Source organism: Cicer arietinum, chromosome 4, assembly GCF_000331145.2.
Source record: "Cicer arietinum cultivar CDC Frontier isolate Library 1 chromosome 4, Cicar.CDCFrontier_v2.0, whole genome shotgun sequence".
Classification (NCBI taxonomy): domain Eukaryota; kingdom Viridiplantae; phylum Streptophyta; class Magnoliopsida; order Fabales; family Fabaceae; genus Cicer; species Cicer arietinum.
The window spans coordinates 29,228,541-29,245,563 of record NC_021163.2 but is presented as its reverse complement, the minus strand read 5'-3'; the positions used below and the strand labels follow the sequence as shown (position 1 = coordinate 29,245,563).

Here is a 17,023-nt window from a genome sequence, read left to right as displayed (position 1 = left end):
AATAATAATAATAATAATAATAATAATAATAGTAATAAGTCCTCAATATTTTAGTCCGTAAATAATTGTTTTATTCAATTTAAGTGTCTATTTTAAAATACATATTTTAAAAATTAATACTTTTAGTTCCTATAAAATCAAAATAATAACATCAAACTTTAATGACAAACCTCAAACCCTACTAATAATAATAACTTCAAACCCTAAGCCATAAACCATAAACCTTAAATCGTATAACTTAGAACAAACTAACTTTTTTATTTAACAAGGAAAAATAATTTTTTGTTAAATAAGACAAAACAAAAAAAACATGTTAATTGAAAAAATACTAACTTGTGACAAAATATAAAGAACCCAAATCATTTTTTTTTATTCAACAAAAAGCATACTAACTTGTAATTAATAAAATTCAATAATAGCATGAAGAACCAACAAAAATATGTCAATGTGAGGAATACATGAAGAATCGACAAAAAAATAAAAAAATAAAAAATAAAAAATAAAAAATAAAAAATCAACAAAAACAAAGTAAAAGGAATACATGACAAATAACAAAAACGTGAACAATCAAAACGTAAAAGCAATTAACAAGATGCAAAAGTAATGTAAATAATGAAGATTTTTTTTTGACATGTGAAGGAAGAGATTTAAAAACGGTGAAAATTAAGAGCAAAATTGTTGAAAGAGTTTTTGGTGAGATTGTTAAATAAGAGTTGATTATATATTTTTAACTAAAAAGTCTCACAAAATCCATACTAGTAAACAATCCATCCAAATTCGTATATTTTTGAATACAAGAGACAATTTTTAAGTTGTAGAAAATAACGCGATCAAATTTTATTGTTCTGTTTAAAAAATCTTAGAAATCTCATTTGAATATCTCAAAAATTATTTATAATCTTTTAAAATCTTAATCGATACTAAATGATTTGTTAAATCAAAAAATCTTTTAAATTATCTAGAAATCACAATTCAATACTTAATTATTATTATTTTTAATGTACTACTTAATAATATTAATAATTTATCTTAAAATATATAAATCAAATTAAACACAATTTAATACAAAAACTTATTTTAAAAACATTTACACAAATTTATTATTTATTTCTCTTAATATACGTGTAAAAAGTAAGTAGCTTTTATAAAAAGGTTGGAGGTAGTACTTGTTGATTTTGAAAATTTAATGTCATTTATTTATTATTATTTATTTGCTTTAATAATCACAGCTTAAAAGCTGAAAAATAAAGGTGAATATGTTATTGGGAATGCCAGCTAAATCCAACAAAGAACATGACCCGCGAGGATAACAATAATTATAATATTCATACAGACGGTCACGATCTCTCTAAAATGAATTTGCGGTTCATTTGAGTCGAATTTCATTTGCCACTCACTAACTTTCCCTTTTTTAAAAACCAACAACGCGGGTACCTCAACCACACAAGCCAGGTTCGTTAAAAATAGGAAAAATAACACATAACTAATCACTCACACACGTTTCTTCTTTCATTTCGGAGATTCTAAGGTACTCAAAAAACACATCACTTTCTTCTTTTTTTTCTTCACATTTTCCAACATCTTATCTTTACATTTTCCATTTTTTTTCGTAAGTTAATCTTATTATTTTTTGTTACACTTAGATTAGATCATATTGTAAAATGCTGCATAGATTTGATGATCATGATTTTGATTAATTTGTTTACTCGTGTTCTTATAAAATAAGATGACACAAATAAAATTGACCTACTAATTGAATTAATTAACAACTTTAGATCTCATATTCAGATGTTTTACATTTGGAATTGGAAAAGACATTGATTTTGGTTTCATTTTCATGTGTGTTTACGCAGAAATCATTAAAAAATGGCTGACGGTGAGGATATTCAACCTCTTGTTTGTGATAATGGGACTGGAATGGTTAAGGTATGGATCCAACCTTGTTGTGATCTTATTAGATTTGTTAAATGTTTTTAGAAAAAAGGTTCGGCGACATCATAGTTTTTTCTGGTATCTTCTTTGTAGTACCCACACTTCTGATCGAATATGTGGTCCATTATCTGACACCGACACGATACAACAATGACACCTTTATTACATTCAATTAATTTATTTTCTCAAATTATTAATGGTGTTGTGTCAGTGTTAGTGTCGTATCTGGGGTCCGTCTCGACATCCATACTTCATAGGTGATCCCATTCAATTGCAATTTTGGCTGCATTATTTGCATTTGACTTGACTGTGCCTTTGGGGAATCGTCACATGACTCTTACCATGATTTAAAACATTTTGTACATGGTTTTGATAGGTGTTATATAATTGCAGGCAGGATTTGCCGGTGATGATGCTCCAAGGGCTGTGTTCCCTAGCATTGTAGGTCGTCCACGCCACACCGGTGTGATGGTTGGCATGGGACAAAAGGATGCATATGTTGGTGATGAAGCTCAATCCAAAAGAGGTATTTTGACTCTAAAGTATCCAATTGAGCATGGCATAGTTAGCAACTGGGATGATATGGAAAAGATCTGGCATCACACTTTCTACAACGAGCTTCGTGTGGCTCCGGAAGAACACCCAGTTCTTCTCACGGAAGCGCCGCTTAATCCGAAGGCTAATCGCGAGAAAATGACTCAAATTATGTTTGAGACCTTCAACACTCCAGCTATGTATGTCGCCATTCAGGCCGTGCTTTCGCTTTATGCTAGTGGCCGTACAACTGGTAAAGATTCTTCTATGTCTATTTTCCTTTTCATAATTGTAAAGATATGAGTTATATTTGTGAATCTTTCTTTAAATTTGGCTAATTGATGCAATGTGAAATGGCACATGTGTATTTGTTGATGTCATGCCTCTTGCATTCCATTTCATTTTCTACCAATTTGATATTCAAGCATAGCCTAAAGAACATGGCTCATATGTTATATAAATGTAAGGCTTGACTTTGAAATTTTATCTTATCACAGGTATTGTTCTGGATTCCGGAGATGGTGTCAGCCACACAGTTCCAATCTATGAAGGCTACGCCCTCCCACACGCAATCCTGCGTTTGGATCTTGCCGGGCGTGATCTCACAGACGCCCTGATGAAAATCTTAACCGAGCGTGGATACTCATTTACCACTACAGCCGAGCGCGAAATCGTGAGAGACGTGAAGGAAAAACTAGCCTATATTGCTCTTGATTACGAACAAGAGCTAGAAACCTCAAAGACAAGCTCGGCCGTTGAGAAGAGCTACGAGCTACCTGATGGACAGGTGATCACAATAGGTGCGGAACGGTTCCGTTGCCCCGAAGTACTCTTCCAGCCATCCATGATTGGGATGGAAGCTCCTGGTATACATGAAACAACATACAATTCCATCATGAAGTGTGATGTTGATATTAGGAAGGATCTCTATGGTAACATAGTATTGAGTGGTGGTTCTACGATTTTCCCCGGCATTGCTGATAGGATGAGCAAGGAGATTACAGCATTGGCACCAAGTAGCATGAAAATTAAGGTGGTGGCGCCGCCCGAGAGGAAGTACAGTGTCTGGATTGGAGGCTCCATTTTGGCATCCCTCAGCACCTTCCAACAGGTAAAATGCATGACCTAAATTACATATGAATGAAACTTGTGTGGTTTTGTAAAGATAATGCAGGAAATAAAAATAGGGAAGTATATTTGAAGAAATTGTAGAGACTTAATAAAATGAAAGGAAAACAACTAAGTGATTGGACTAAATTAGTTAATGAGCTTTAGTTAAAATCAAATTAATCTAGTTCGAACCCTTACAAGAAATTGGAATAATTATAAGTCAAATATTATTTACCTCTAGACAAACTCTAGATTATCATGGACCCTTTTTCCGAGGACGAGAGTTAAGACAAAAAAAAAAAGAAAGGAAAACAAAGTAGAAAGACTAACCAATATAATACTCAGATAGATCAAGGGAAGGAAGCTTGTCTAAAGTATTCTTTTTCTCATTAAACACTTCCATGTATTCCTGATATGTATTATTTTTTGAGTGCAGATGTGGATTGCAAAGGCAGAATATGATGAATCAGGCCCTTCAATTGTTCACAGGAAATGCTTCTAAGGATGCAGAAAGTCCAGATTTTTTTTACTAAGAAATACCATACACTGGTTGAGGATCATTGATTCCTTATTTTTTTGTTACCATTTTTTTCATAATGTTTGTGTTTTCCTCTATTGATATGTTTGGATATAAGAGCATGAAAGCAAAGTAAGATAAGTAATTTTTTGTTTACTGCCATTTTGTTATAGAAAGAGCTATGTATTGTTACTGATTTGGTTTTTGGATTTTGATGAGTATAGTGGTATGTGATGTATTGGATGTATTATTTATTATTTATCTGCAATGAAGGAGAATCATTGTTGATTGCAGCCCAATCTTTTATTTTTTTAATAAAAATACTATAAATGAGAGTCAATATTATGATTTTTGCCAACTTAGCATGAAGTGATAGTTCAGAGAATCTTTATATTCTCAACATTGCATGATGAAAAAAAAAAATTACTACTTGCAGTTGTGAAGAGGTTTTATTGGGTACAAAACTACATGGATGAGCTTGAAGTCGAAAATAATTAATATATATAATATAATTTAACAGCTTCTAAAAAATAAGACAAATGATACAGATAATTGCAGCAACTTCCATTTTATTTTCTTGATAATAATTTTCAGGATAATTAACTCTTGTGGTTCTAATTTTGAAAATTTACCTTCTTTAACTTCAAATATTTAACAATTCACTCCAAATTTTCTTACAACTTCAATGCTTGAAAATATTTATAAATAAATACATAAGTAAAACATTATGACACATTTGTTAAAATGTTTTAATTTTATGCAGGGAAATTACAAAAAATTAACTTGTCAAAAAATTTAACTTCAATGCAATATATACAATTTGCACCTTTTTTAAAACCAAACTAAAAGGAAAATAGTTTGCAATTGGGACTTCACCATGCTTCTTCACCAAAGTGCAAATAGCAAAGCTACTCAAGATTTATTTCATGTTTCAATGCTCAAATTGAAAACACTCTCCAAAGTTGCTTAAGCAAGCAAGTATATTTTAGCAACATTATTCAAGCTCAAATTGAAAAAACTCTCCAAAGTTGCTTAAGCAAGCAAGTATATTTTAGCAACATTATTCAAGCTAACAAGGTATAACAGTGTATTATCACACTGGAAAGTCTAATAGAATCTTCCAAACAAAGAAAAACATTGCTTCCCACATTTATCACCAGCAAAAGTATTTCCAATAAACAAGGTATATAATGTTTGAAAGTAAAGCAAGGAAGAACTTTAAAACTTAAAAAGGGTAAAAAGAAAAAACAATTAGATGCTGCAAAAATGACTAAAAAAAGTATTGAATTTTCTTAGCTTCCTTTTTGGCTATAGTTCTAGAAATCAACCTTGAAACTCATTCATTGCATTTCATGCAAATTTCTAAAATTTGATGGTCCAACTGTGTCAATAAACCCTTTGATAGAAACCTCAGGAACTAAAACATTCTTCTCTTGCAACTCATGGTCAAAGAAGACAACAACGATTGTGATATCGTCGTGGAAAAAACGCCTAATCCCCTTTTCAACCTTCTGCAGATCTTTATATCTCATTTCCCTTTTCCTTGCTGCCTCATTCAAAGCAGCCAGAAGAAGTCTTCTAGCAATCCCCTGATGTTCAAAAAATATACAGCATACACTTAGAATAACTCAAAAGAAGTGTTGCTAAAATTGCGCGCTAAAACATAGGTTCCTAGGTTGAGACAAGAGATTTTTGATATCAATGAGATAAGATGATGATGAAAAAAGCATAAAGGACAATGTTGTCAAATAGCGGATATAACTATAGTGTAGCAGAATTTAAACAAATCGCTATTGTTCTGCAATCATGAATTAGTATAAAGTGTAGTCAAATAATTACAAAAGCAGTACTACAGCATTATAGGTAGCGGAATTTGAACAAATCATTACGATCAGCAATGAGTAAGGGGATAAGTAGAAAAAACATACGGTTCGGGGGTTGTTATGAACAATCTCCGCAGCTTCCTGATTTGTCATATGTTCCCAAAGTCCGTCAGATGCAAATATAACGAATTTATCATTAGGCTGTAAAACTCTTGAGCATATAGATGGTTCTGCCGTTAGTACCGGTCGGCGGATAGGATCAGGCAAGTGGAACCGCGGGAATGAAGGGTCCAAGGAGAACTCCGGACGCTTCAAATATGCATCTCCTATAGATCTTGATACCTGATCTCATTTGTGATGTGAACAAGACAAACATGTTTGTTACAATGAACAACAACAACCAACACAGAATGCATCTCATCATTAATTAATACTAGTTGTCAAAATAATTACTTAAGCAAATAGAATGATTGGCAAGGAAAATGAAAAGAAAGAAATCAAATGCAATTAACAACTATGGTTCATATATACAGATTACATAAAAGGTAAGAAAACAAAGCACTTGGGGTCGGTTGGATTGGCTCATTTGAGCTTATCTACTGGCAAAAACACTTATGAACTGTTGGGGAGAACTTACGGAAACAGCTAATGACATGTCTTTGTGCAGAAGTTGTTTTCAACTTATTTTCATAAGCTCTCCAAGATAGTTTATGAAAACAGCTTATAGCTTATATGAAAACACTACGTTATTTTATCTACTATTATAAAACACATAAACACTTATATGATAAATGTGTATGCTATTAACACTTAATTAAGTTATTTATGCAAGGTCTTAATCATATAACTGAAGTTGAGATGCCATATTAAGAAAAATTGTATAGACACAATTGAAAAGTATTATTATTACAATGAAACAGAAGCAAAAAACAAAAAGACACATGCAACATAAAGTTCATTAACAGAAATTTTTGTCTAAAGTTAAAGGGATATAAAAACCTGGATGATGCCTTTAACGCGCCATGTTCCATGTTTCATAACAACAATTTGTGAATCTTCTGGATGCAAAGACCTGAGTTCTCTTCTGATATCTTCTTTGCTGGCATTGTGCTCTCTTGTCAACTGTTCAGCAATGATCTTGTTAGATCCACATATTGAACCGATCACAGCGCGAGAGTCTCCAAGATTCGCGATATATAGTGTCCCTTTCCGAATAACCCCAACAAGACAACACGAACCGATTGATGCTATTAGCGGCTTTATTCCGTAGCTCCTTCGAACAAGCGTCAGAAATCCATCCTCAGTAGCAGAAACAGCATTCCTTATAATGTCTTCGGATATAGAACCATTTTCTTGAGCAATCCCTGCAAAGATATTCAACACAAAACTTCCATAACTACTTATAGACCAATTACAAATAGAGAACACAATGAAAGTGATTTTGAGCATAGGAGGAGTTTGGAAAAATTTATTAAAACTTGTCTCATAAAACAAGGACTTGAATAAATAGTAATTGCAAGAGCTTATAAAACAGTTAATGATATATGTGTATAAGCAAAGTTTAGCTTATTTTAATGAATTTCTCAAAATTTATATGCACAACCAAGCATGTGCATAATGAATTTCTTTCCAAATTTTTCACCTTTCCCTTTCCATTACACAGCCAAGCAAAGATTTCCTATAAAATAATATAAATATAAAATGCACTTATACACTTAGAATAAATAAAAACATATGATTGATATTAACTCTTTTATATTGACTGATAGGAAAGAGGAAAACTCAAAAAAAAAAAAAAACTAAGCTAAATTGAGAATCAACTACATGACAATTGAAATGTTAATTACTAACTTGTAAGAAATATAAACAAGCCAAAAATTCCACCTGCCAACCTAATCCATAAAGGGCCATCCAAATAACAACAAACAAGAACAAAAAAAAATCCAAAATATCAAACATTGATCAACACTCCATCAAATCAACCCCATCTAGTGCCACAAAACAAATTCATACCATATTATTTAATAATACAAACACATATTTTTAATAAAATAAAATAAAGAATAAACCCCAAATATTCTACCATAAATTCCGTGGCACCACATACTAGTTAGAAGTTAGTCAAATCAAACCAAAGTGGACGGTTCAACATGACACTCTCTACTGTTTGATTATTTGATGTTTCAATCCCAATTTTGCCCCAGTTTTAGCAGTTAAAAACAGTTGAATCATGATTCAGAAATCTTGAATATCTGATTTGATTTTCAAAACAAGGTGCACCCCTCTCCCACCCAAGAATATAATAAACCACAAATTTTCCAATAAATTTAATGACATCAATGTTTTAAAAATCAAACCAAATTCCTACTTTTAATTATTTGTTTAATTGAGTGATTGAGGGTTCTTGCTTCAAGTAAATTAAAATAGTTGAATCTGAAAATCCATTGTCAGCATGATGCAACACTCCAAAGAAATAAAAACAACAAAAATCTAAACATTAACCTTTCTTAGGAATTAACAAAAATCCCATGTGTAAGGACATAATCAATCAAAGAGAGAAAAAGAAAAAACAATCAAAATAAGAAAAACTCACTTATGAGATGAAGAAAGAGGTGATCATTGATGAAACGAGAAGCATCAGGACCACCATGACCATCATAAATACCAACAAAAACAGCATCAGAACCAGTTTCAACTTGACTATGATCCTCAATCACTTCATTAGCTTGAACAACAGCAAAAGAGAATTCACCACACGAGTGTTTCTCAAGGTCCCTACACCAAACAAGAGCATCTTCACTTGTTGAACACTCATCATCCAAACCATTTTCATCTTCCTTGTTCATTCTTGCATATCTTCTCACTGGTCTTAAGCACGCTGAAACTATCCTTGCTAGCCACGAAAACATCCCACATTTCCTTTTTGCTTATCCCTCTCTTTTGCTCTTTTGTTCAACACAAAAGGTTCTTTGTTTTTTTTTTTTTTTGAATTTTGAACTTGAAAGAAAAGAACCCAAATAAGAAAAACGAGAATTTTTGCTGCAGCGCTGTGAAAAGATTGGAAATTTGATAAAAGAAAATTGTGGGCAGGGCTTAAACGAGTGAATTGAGCTGTGATTTATATGTAGAGAATAATAAGAAGAATCTCATGAAATTTTTTAATTTAAGAAGAGAGAGAGAAATTAAAATGAAAATGGAAATGGAAAGATCTGATATTTGGGAATGGAAGGAGGAGGAGAAAAGATAACAAAAAAATATTTGTTTTTTTTTTCCTTTCTAACTTCTGAGGAGTGTTAATTTTTTTGGTACAACTTCGGAAGAGTGTTGGAAAGAGAGAGAGAGAGAGAGGGGTTAAAACATGTTGGTGAGTTGCACATAACTGTGTTTGTTTGTGGAGGAAATAAAAAAGAAAGAAAAAAGAAAAGAGGAATATTGGAGATGGGAGAATCGTGGGGCAAAGATTGTTGATGGGAGAAGCAAAGAGTGGTAGTTTTCTCAAAAAAAGAAAAAAGATTGAAGAGAATGCTATGTGTTTGGGATTGGGAAATGGAAGGAAAAGGAAAGTTGAATTAAGGTTGAGTTGACTTTGATAGGACGATGAATTGTAGAAGAAGGAGAAATATGAAAGAAAGAATAGCGTATCAATTTACCTTTTTCATTGCTTCAGAAAATAAATACTTTCTATTTCATTTTTTGTAATTTTGATCAACGTGTTTAATTATTATTACGTGTGTGTATACGTTGTATACTAAATTTATGGTCACAGTAAAATAAAAGAGAGAATAGAAAAGGACACAGTAGTAATACAGTTCATAATCAACTTAGTCCAATTATTAGAAAAGTCCATGCTAGTCATTACATTTTTAATAAAAACCTATTCAAGGTGGCCATAAGCCTTAAACATATCAAGCTTGATGCCAATAATATTAAATGTAATTAAAAGTGATTTGTAATTAGTTAGAAAAGTTAGAGTATACTTAGTTAAGTTTGTTATAGGAGTACTCTGCAAACTGTTTGACATAAATATGTAAATCCAAGAACATTCTTGTGTAGCACCTAATCAATCTATGTTTTTAGAACATTTTGTCTTTTATCTCTTCTTCTCAACCTTGGGAAACACGAGAGACAAGTGAGGGGAATTAAAAAAATTAAAAAACACAAGTGTAAGTGAAAGAAGACATGAATGGAGTAGGATTGTCGAATACGCCAATCTTTGATTGGAAGAGGTGGTTTGCATCAATGATATCATTGTTGGGAGCTCAAGAAGTGTTTGACATTGTTCAAGATGGTTATGAACAGATTGGTGTTAATCCTATAGAAAGCCAACATACAATTTTCAAAGATTGCAAGAAAAATGATTGCAAGACATTGTTTTATATCCAACAAAGTGTGGATTCAAATAACTTTGAGAGAATTTCTAAGGTATCTACATCAAAGGAGGCTTGGGACATCTTGGTGAAATATTACACAGGTGGTGAAAAGATCAAGAAAATCAAATTTCAAATGTTGAGAAGGAAGTATGAGCCTCTACAAATGGAGGACAATGAAAATGTGGCTGACTATTTCAATCGAGTGTAGACAGTCCCTAATCAAATGAAAGCCAATGGAGAAGTGATGATTGAGGTGGTGATCATTGAAAAAATTCTAAGGACATTAACACAAAGATACAATCACATAGTGGTGGCAATTGAAGAATCAAATTATCTTGATAAAATGAAATTGGAAGATCTGCAAAGCTCCCTAGAAGCTCATGAATTAAGGGTAAAAGAAAGAGATGAGGCACACACATACACAGGCACTACAAACTCAGGTCAGTAGGAAGTCCAATCAAGATGGATGGAAAAACAAGAAGTGGAAAGAAAAGTCAAAATGGCACCAGAAGCAAGATCAAGATGTGGAGGCTGGAAGTTTAAGAAATCAGCGAAACAATGATAATAAAAGCAAGAAACTAGTTGGCAAGAAGAAGTTTGACTAGAAGAAGATTCAATGTTATAATTGTAAAAAATGGGGGCATTTTGTAGATGAATGCTTATCCTAGAAGGTACAAAGAGATGATGGTGAAGCTCAACTGGCCCAACCAAACAGTTCTGATTTTGATGAAGTTTTGTTGATGGTTGCTACAAGCATATAAGATGACTACCCAGGATTATGGTATCTTGATACAGGTTGCTTAACTCACATGACTGACCATAAAGATTGGTTTGTGAGCATTGATGAGAAGGTGAAAAGCGAGATCAGATTTGTAGATAATAGCAAAGTGACAGCTGAAGGAGTTGGCAAGATTTCAAAGAAGATATGGCAAAGAATCGTTCATATATAATGTGTTGTATGTGCCAAATATGAAGAACAATCTGCTAAGCCTTGGACAGTTGTTGCAGAAATAATACTCTATGAAGATGGAACATGGTGAAATGAAGATGTTTGATAGTTCAAGAAGATTGATCTTGAAGGCATCACTGTTCAAAAACAAAACCTTAAAGATTGAAATACAAATCAGTGATAATCAGGGCCTAGCAGCTGAAGTCAGAAATGATAATTGGTTGTGACACCAGAGGTTTGGACACTTGAACTACACAAGTCTTCAAATGTTGCAGAACAAGGAAATGGTGCTAGGAATTCCATAAATTCAAATACAAAAGGAGATATTTGACGAGTGTTGTCAAGCCAAGTAGCATATGAGTTCATTAAAATCAGAATTGCCAACTAGATTTTCAAGAATGATGAAGGTAATCTTCTCTGATATTTGTGGTCCTTTTGAAGAACTGTCAATAGGAGGTAATTACTACTTTGTATCATTCATTGATGATTTTACAATAAAAACTTGGATTTATCTAATCAAGAAGAAGAGTGAAGTGTTAGTTGTGTTTAGAGGATTCAAGTTGATGGCAGAAAAACAAAGTGGCTGCAATCTTAAAAAGATTAGAACATATGGAGGTGGTGAGTATCAATCCCATGATTTCTATGAAAAAGAGGGAATGATTCATGAATAGACTGCACCATATACATCACAACACAATGCGGCTGCGAAAAGGAGGAACATAAACATTCTTAATATGGTAAGAAACATATTGAAAAGGAGAAAGATGTCTCACAAATTTTGGGGAGAAGCAATATCAACTGTAGTGTATATTTTGAATAGGTGTCCAACCAACATATTGGACACTAGGACATCTAAAGAAGCTTGGACTGGAAGAAGGCCAGTTGTGCATCATCTGAGAGTATTTGGCCCATTGTGCTTCAGATATGTGCCAGCTCAAAACAGGAGGAAACTTGATGACATGGCTGAACAAATGGTGTTGTTGGGTTATGATGCAACTAGGGCTTATAAGTTGTATGATCCAAACAAGAACAAGGTGGCATGGACAAATCGGTGGATGAATCAAGAGTATGGGACTAGAAAATGAATGAAGCCAGCTCGAGCAGTGCAGCCAACCCAGACATATCAGTCAGCTCAATCAGTCCATCCAACAGGGCAATAATAGTGGAACTGGATGAGGGTCAAACAACATAAACAACATGTCAACCATCTCTTGAGTCTATGAGAAGGTCTACTAGAGCCAAACAACCTTCAATTAGATTGCAGCCATATGAAGTGACATCTGACTCAACCATCAATGCAGATGGAGAATTAATTCATTTTGCTTTGTTGGCTAAATTAGAACCAGTAAGTGATGAAGAGGCCTTGAGTGATCCTAGATGGAGATTAGCAATGAAGGAAGATATCAAAGCAATAGAGAAGAACCAGACCTGGGAGCTAATGGATCTGTTAGTACACAAAAGACCAATCGATGTGAAATGGGTCTATAAAGTCAAGATGAAGTCTGATTGACAGATTGCAAAGTACAAAGCCAGACTTGTAGCAAAGGGATTTTCTGCAGAGGCATGGGTTGGATTATGATGAAGTGTTTGCACCAGTAGCTAGAATTGAAACAGTGAGAATGGTAGTATCAATGGCTAGCTATAAAGATTGGTCCATGCATCAACTGGATGTCAAGTCAACATTCCTCAATGGTTCACTAGAATAAGAAGTATATGTGAAGCAGCCACCAGCATATGTGAAAATAGGCAGAGAAGATAATGTGTACAAACTAAAGAAAACTTTATATGGCTTGAAGCAAACGCCTAGGGTCTGGAACCAGAGGATTGACATATTCCTCATAGAGCAGAAAAATTAAAAAATGTGTGAATGAGCATGGAGTTTATGTAAACAAGGCAGCATCATCACATGTATTATTGATATGTCTTTATGTTGATGATTTACTATTAACTAGTAGTGATGAAGTAAAAATCAAGGAGTTCAAAATCAGAATGGATGAGTAGTTTGAGATGATTGGTCTAGGCATGTTGTCATATTTCCTTAGCATTGAGTTTGAAACCATAAAAAAAATGGAATTTTTATGCATTAAAAGAAGTATGATAATAATGTATTAAAGAGATTTCAATGGAACTAGTACCCCATCAGAAGCAAGGTTGGTACTGTCCAAGGAAGGCAATGAGGAGCTGATTGATCCTTCAACTTTTAAGTAAATAGTGTGATCCTTGAGATATTTCTGCAACACAAGGCCATATATTGCATATAGTGTTGGGTTGATTAGTAGATATATGGAGAAGCCTAGGTTATCATACTACATGGCAACAAAAAGGATTTTGAGATACATCAAGGAAACCATTGAGCTTGGCCTGTTGTATCCCACAAATTCGAATGAAGATGAAGCTGAACTTGCTGGCTTTACTGATGTGGAGACAAAGATGATAGAAAAAGTACCACATGCTATGTGTTTATGATCAACGATTCGCCAATCTCATGGTGTTCAAGGAAGCAAAGCAGAGTAGCATTTTCCACTTGTGAAGTTGAGTATGTGGATGTTTCAATGGGAGTTTGCCAAGCTATATGGCTTGTTGAATTAATAAACATAATTTGGACTAAGAAGCAATGAAGCAGTGAAGTTGAAGATAGACAACAAATCAACAATAGATCTAGCAAGACATCCAAGCGTTCATGGAAGGAGCAAACACATAGAAATAAGGTTTCATTTCCTAATAGAACAAGTGATGAAAGGCAAGATAAAGCTAGAGCGTTGTAGTACCAATAATCAAAAGGTTGACATCCTAACTAAAAGCTTGAAGAGGGTGAAGTTCCAAGGGATGAGGAACAATCTTGGATAAACATCAATTAAATTACTTTGAATTAGGAGACATGTTAAATATAATGAAAAGTGATTTGCAATTAGTTAGGAAGGTTAGAATACAATTAGAATACAGTTAGAAATTAGTTAAGTTTGTTACATAAGTAATGTGCAAATTGTATGATATAAATTTGTAAAACCAAGAACATTTTTATGTAGCACCTAATCAATCTCCGTTTTCATAATATTTTTTTCTCTCTTCTTCTCAATTTCAATTCCTCTTAATCATACGACCTGTTCTAACAAACAACCCCATTTTTACCTTTAAGATTTTTCATATAATGGAAATTTTCAGAGACAATAGTAGCATTGTTAGTGATGATTCTAATAGCAACAAAATCACTATGAGAAGAACCCATTACATAGGGCATAATGTTTTTCAGCATGTTAGCCAAAAACTTAACAACAATTGTATAAATAACGTTGCAGAGAGCAATAGGATGAAAAATTACCTGGATTTTTAGGATGCTTAATTTAAGGAATAAGACATATAAAAGTATTATTAATACTAGTAAGTTCAACTTCATCCTTTAAAAACATAAAAACCTGATCAATAACATATTTCTTGACAATCTCCTAGTATTTTTATAGAACAATGTTGGGAGGTCATCCGATCCAGGGGTTGCCTTAGATTTCATATCCATGACAGCTTTAATAATCTCATTTTTAGTTAATTTTTGGTCATGCATGAAGTTTCATTTCTATAGCGACTCTCCCTTGTACCACATTGGTTGCCTCCTCCACATTCACGGGATAGATTGTGGAAAATATATTCTTGAAATGCGTAGTAAGAATTATGTTAATTGTGTGTTTGTCGTGGTGTAAAACATTAGTACTATCCATCACAGCTTTGATTTTGTTTCTTTTTTGACGAGAGGATGTTTTGGAAAGAAAATATTTGGTGTTCTAGTCCCCGTTTTGCAACCAAGCTACCTTATCTTTTTGGTTCGACAATTCTCCTCATGTTCTAAAATTTTGTCAAGTTGATGTTCATGATCCTTAGTTTTTGCCATAATTGCTTTAATTTGAAGAATAATAATACTCAAGAAGAACAAGTGAATGAGAAAGTTGTTCATTTGACCAATTTGGAAGTTATAAGTGATAATAATGATTCTAATTCGGCAAAAAGAATAAGATTCTTTTTCTTAGGTCCTTTTCATATTGTTATTAACTTAGAATACACATTTTATGGTTATAACAAACTTTGAGAAAATTATGAATTTCTAAAAATCATAGTTCATTAAGTTAAGAACCATACCTAAAGCATCTAAGGAAATACACCTTAGATGTATTGTCCTTCTAATTTAGATGGATCTTTTGCAACTATGGTTGAATATTCTTTGTATACATTCCATTAGTCTCTAGTTTGCAATGAAAAATTAAATTTGAAACCTCCAATAGAAGATATTGTCTTTGAGGAACAATTAGGAGTCATGTGCCAAATCCCATTCAATTTATAGGAGGATAGTTTAGTGAAATAGACATGTGCAAAACAATCAGTTGTCATGCCAGATTATGGCTTGATCCTTGCCTATTCAATGTTTGGCCAAAGCTCGAAAGTGCAACAGCTTCCAGTCTGTCCAATGTTTGACCTAGTCCAACTACTCACTCCTTGTGCTCAATATAGTTCGACAACAACCCTAACCAATGCTTAGCCTACATCCGTAGCTAATTCATCCAATCGAAAGGTTACTAAGAAGGATCAAGAGATCCATAAGTTTATCACGTTGACTAGAATAGTAGCTAATGGTTTGAGGTTGGTGGATAGGCTATGGAGTGATCATACTAGTAATGATGATTTGGAAGATGTTTCTTTGCATAAGTTGTCTTTTTGGAGGTACACTGGTGAGAAGGAAACATATGTAACTAATATTTGTAGAATGTTTCAAAAATTAACTAGTTAAGATGATTTTGAATTCTCATAGATAATTAGGGTTGGTTTACAAAAATCCAATTAGGGTTGGTTTATAAAAAGTGATGTCAACGGTTTTGTTAATATATAAGTGTTTGTATCTATGATAACGTTTTTTAAAGAACATTTTAAAAGCCGTTCACATAAGACAATATTTTTCAAAAAAACGATGTTTAAAGCTCTGTGTGTTTTTAAAGTGAAATACAACAATATTTTTACTTAACTAATGATATTAAATATGTGCTATAAAATCCATATTTTGGTTTAGTGAGATTTTCTACTGAAACTATCGAGATATTAATGACCTTGATATTAGGTTTAGTAAGTAGCTTTGAAGTTAGATCTTGACAAAAATTTAAATTGTGTTTGTTCCTTTTAATAAATGCTTCTGTTTTATTTTATTCTCTAGTTTTTGTTTGGTCCCACAAGGTTTGATTTTCCTTTTAATTTAATATATATATATATATATATATATATATATATATAGAGAGAGAGAGAGAGAGAGAGAGAGTTTATCAATTTAGGTTAGTGGTACCAACTTAGTTAATGTCTATATTATTTTGACATTTAATATTTTCTTTATATATAAAAAATTTTATAAAAATATTAGAATTTATTGTATAATAAAAAAAAAGTGAAGTGACGGAGAGAGAAAATTGGAACAATGGAAAAGAAAGAGAAAAATAATGTGAAAGAAAAAAAAATATTATAATTAATAATTTGAGTGAGATGCAATTGACAATTTTAATCAAATACATGTAGAAATTTGAAGAAAAAGTGTACATAGTTTTCTATAAGTAATCTTCTAATAAATTTAGAATACTTTCACAAAAATAAATTGAGCGTGCTAGATTTAATATAAGCCATTTTAGAGTAAAAAATAACATTTTTAAATAGGAATTATGACTCAATATGATCACCAACTCTTTGGAGTTGATTTTCTGAACTTTCTACGATGCAAGTATTGTTTTTTCCCCATTTTGTTTGCTTACTCTAGTAGTCTAATGAA

General features: G+C 32.6%; 3 protein-coding genes across 5 annotated transcripts; 2 read left to right on the top strand and 1 right to left on the bottom strand.

Moving 5' to 3' along the window:
- The first annotated feature begins 1,399 nt into the window (after nt 1-1,399).
- On the top strand, nt 1,400-4,386 carry LOC101515664 (actin-97). Of its 3 annotated transcripts, none has more exons than XM_004497837.4 (5): nt 1,400-1,528; nt 1,854-1,926; nt 2,326-2,719; nt 2,964-3,577; nt 4,013-4,386. In XM_004497837.4, exons 2-5 carry the CDS (start codon nt 1,867-1,869, stop codon nt 4,076-4,078), a joined length of 1,134 nt encoding a protein of 377 aa, XP_004497894.1. In that variant the 5' UTR covers nt 1,400-1,528; nt 1,854-1,866; the 3' UTR covers nt 4,079-4,386. The 3 variants fall into 3 exon arrangements, with proteins under 3 accessions (XP_004497894.1, XP_073223335.1, XP_012570483.1); XM_073367234.1 differs by having other exon boundaries at nt 1,429-1,452; XM_012715029.3 differs by lacking the exon at nt 1,400-1,528 and adding an exon at nt 1,572-1,609.
- Nucleotides 4,387-5,171: 785 nt separating this feature from the next.
- Nucleotides 5,172-9,562, bottom strand: LOC101515111 (probable protein phosphatase 2C 25). Its single transcript, XM_004497835.4, has 4 exons — nt 8,510-9,562; nt 6,916-7,280; nt 6,022-6,258; nt 5,172-5,682 (listed from the first exon to the last, which is right to left on the bottom strand). The coding sequence occupies exons 1-4, from the start codon at nt 8,823-8,825 to the stop codon at nt 5,434-5,436; spliced, it is 1,167 nt and encodes a 388-aa protein (XP_004497892.1). The 5' UTR covers nt 8,826-9,562; the 3' UTR covers nt 5,172-5,433.
- Nucleotides 9,563-10,509: 947 nt separating this feature from the next.
- LOC105851955 (uncharacterized) lies at nt 10,510-11,236 on the top strand. The gene is made up of 2 exons (XM_012715001.1): nt 10,510-10,726; nt 11,082-11,236. The coding sequence occupies exons 1-2, from the start codon at nt 10,510-10,512 to the stop codon at nt 11,234-11,236; spliced, it is 372 nt and encodes a 123-aa protein (XP_012570455.1).
- The last annotated feature ends 5,787 nt before the right edge of the window (nt 11,237-17,023 follow it).

Excerpts from the sequence above, each read along its gene's own strand:
- LOC101515664 (XM_004497837.4), top strand. The coding sequence starts at position 1,867 with ATGGCTGACGGTGAGGATATTCAACCTCTTGTTTGTGATAATGGGACT. Across the intron at positions 1,927-2,325 it reads ATGGGACTGGAATGGTTAAG|GCAGGATTTGCCGGTGATGA; the intron begins GTATGGATCCAA and ends ATATAATTGCAG. Across the intron at positions 2,720-2,963 it reads TGCTAGTGGCCGTACAACTG|GTATTGTTCTGGATTCCGGA; the intron begins GTAAAGATTCTT and ends ATCTTATCACAG.
- LOC101515111 (XM_004497835.4), bottom strand. The coding sequence starts at position 8,825 with ATGTTTTCGTGGCTAGCAAGGATAGTTTCAGCGTGCTTAAGACCAGTG. Across the intron at positions 7,281-8,509 it reads CCTCTTTCTTCATCTCATAA|GGATTGCTCAAGAAAATGGT; the intron begins GTGAGTTTTTCT and ends ATATCTTTGCAG. Across the intron at positions 6,259-6,915 it reads GCGTTAAAGGCATCATCCAG|GTATCAAGATCTATAGGAGA; the intron begins GTTTTTATATCC and ends AAATGAGATCAG.
- LOC105851955 (XM_012715001.1), top strand. The coding sequence starts at position 10,510 with ATGAAAGCCAATGGAGAAGTGATGATTGAGGTGGTGATCATTGAAAAA. Across the intron at positions 10,727-11,081 it reads CACAGGCACTACAAACTCAG|GTTGCTTAACTCACATGACT; the intron begins GTCAGTAGGAAG and ends ATCTTGATACAG.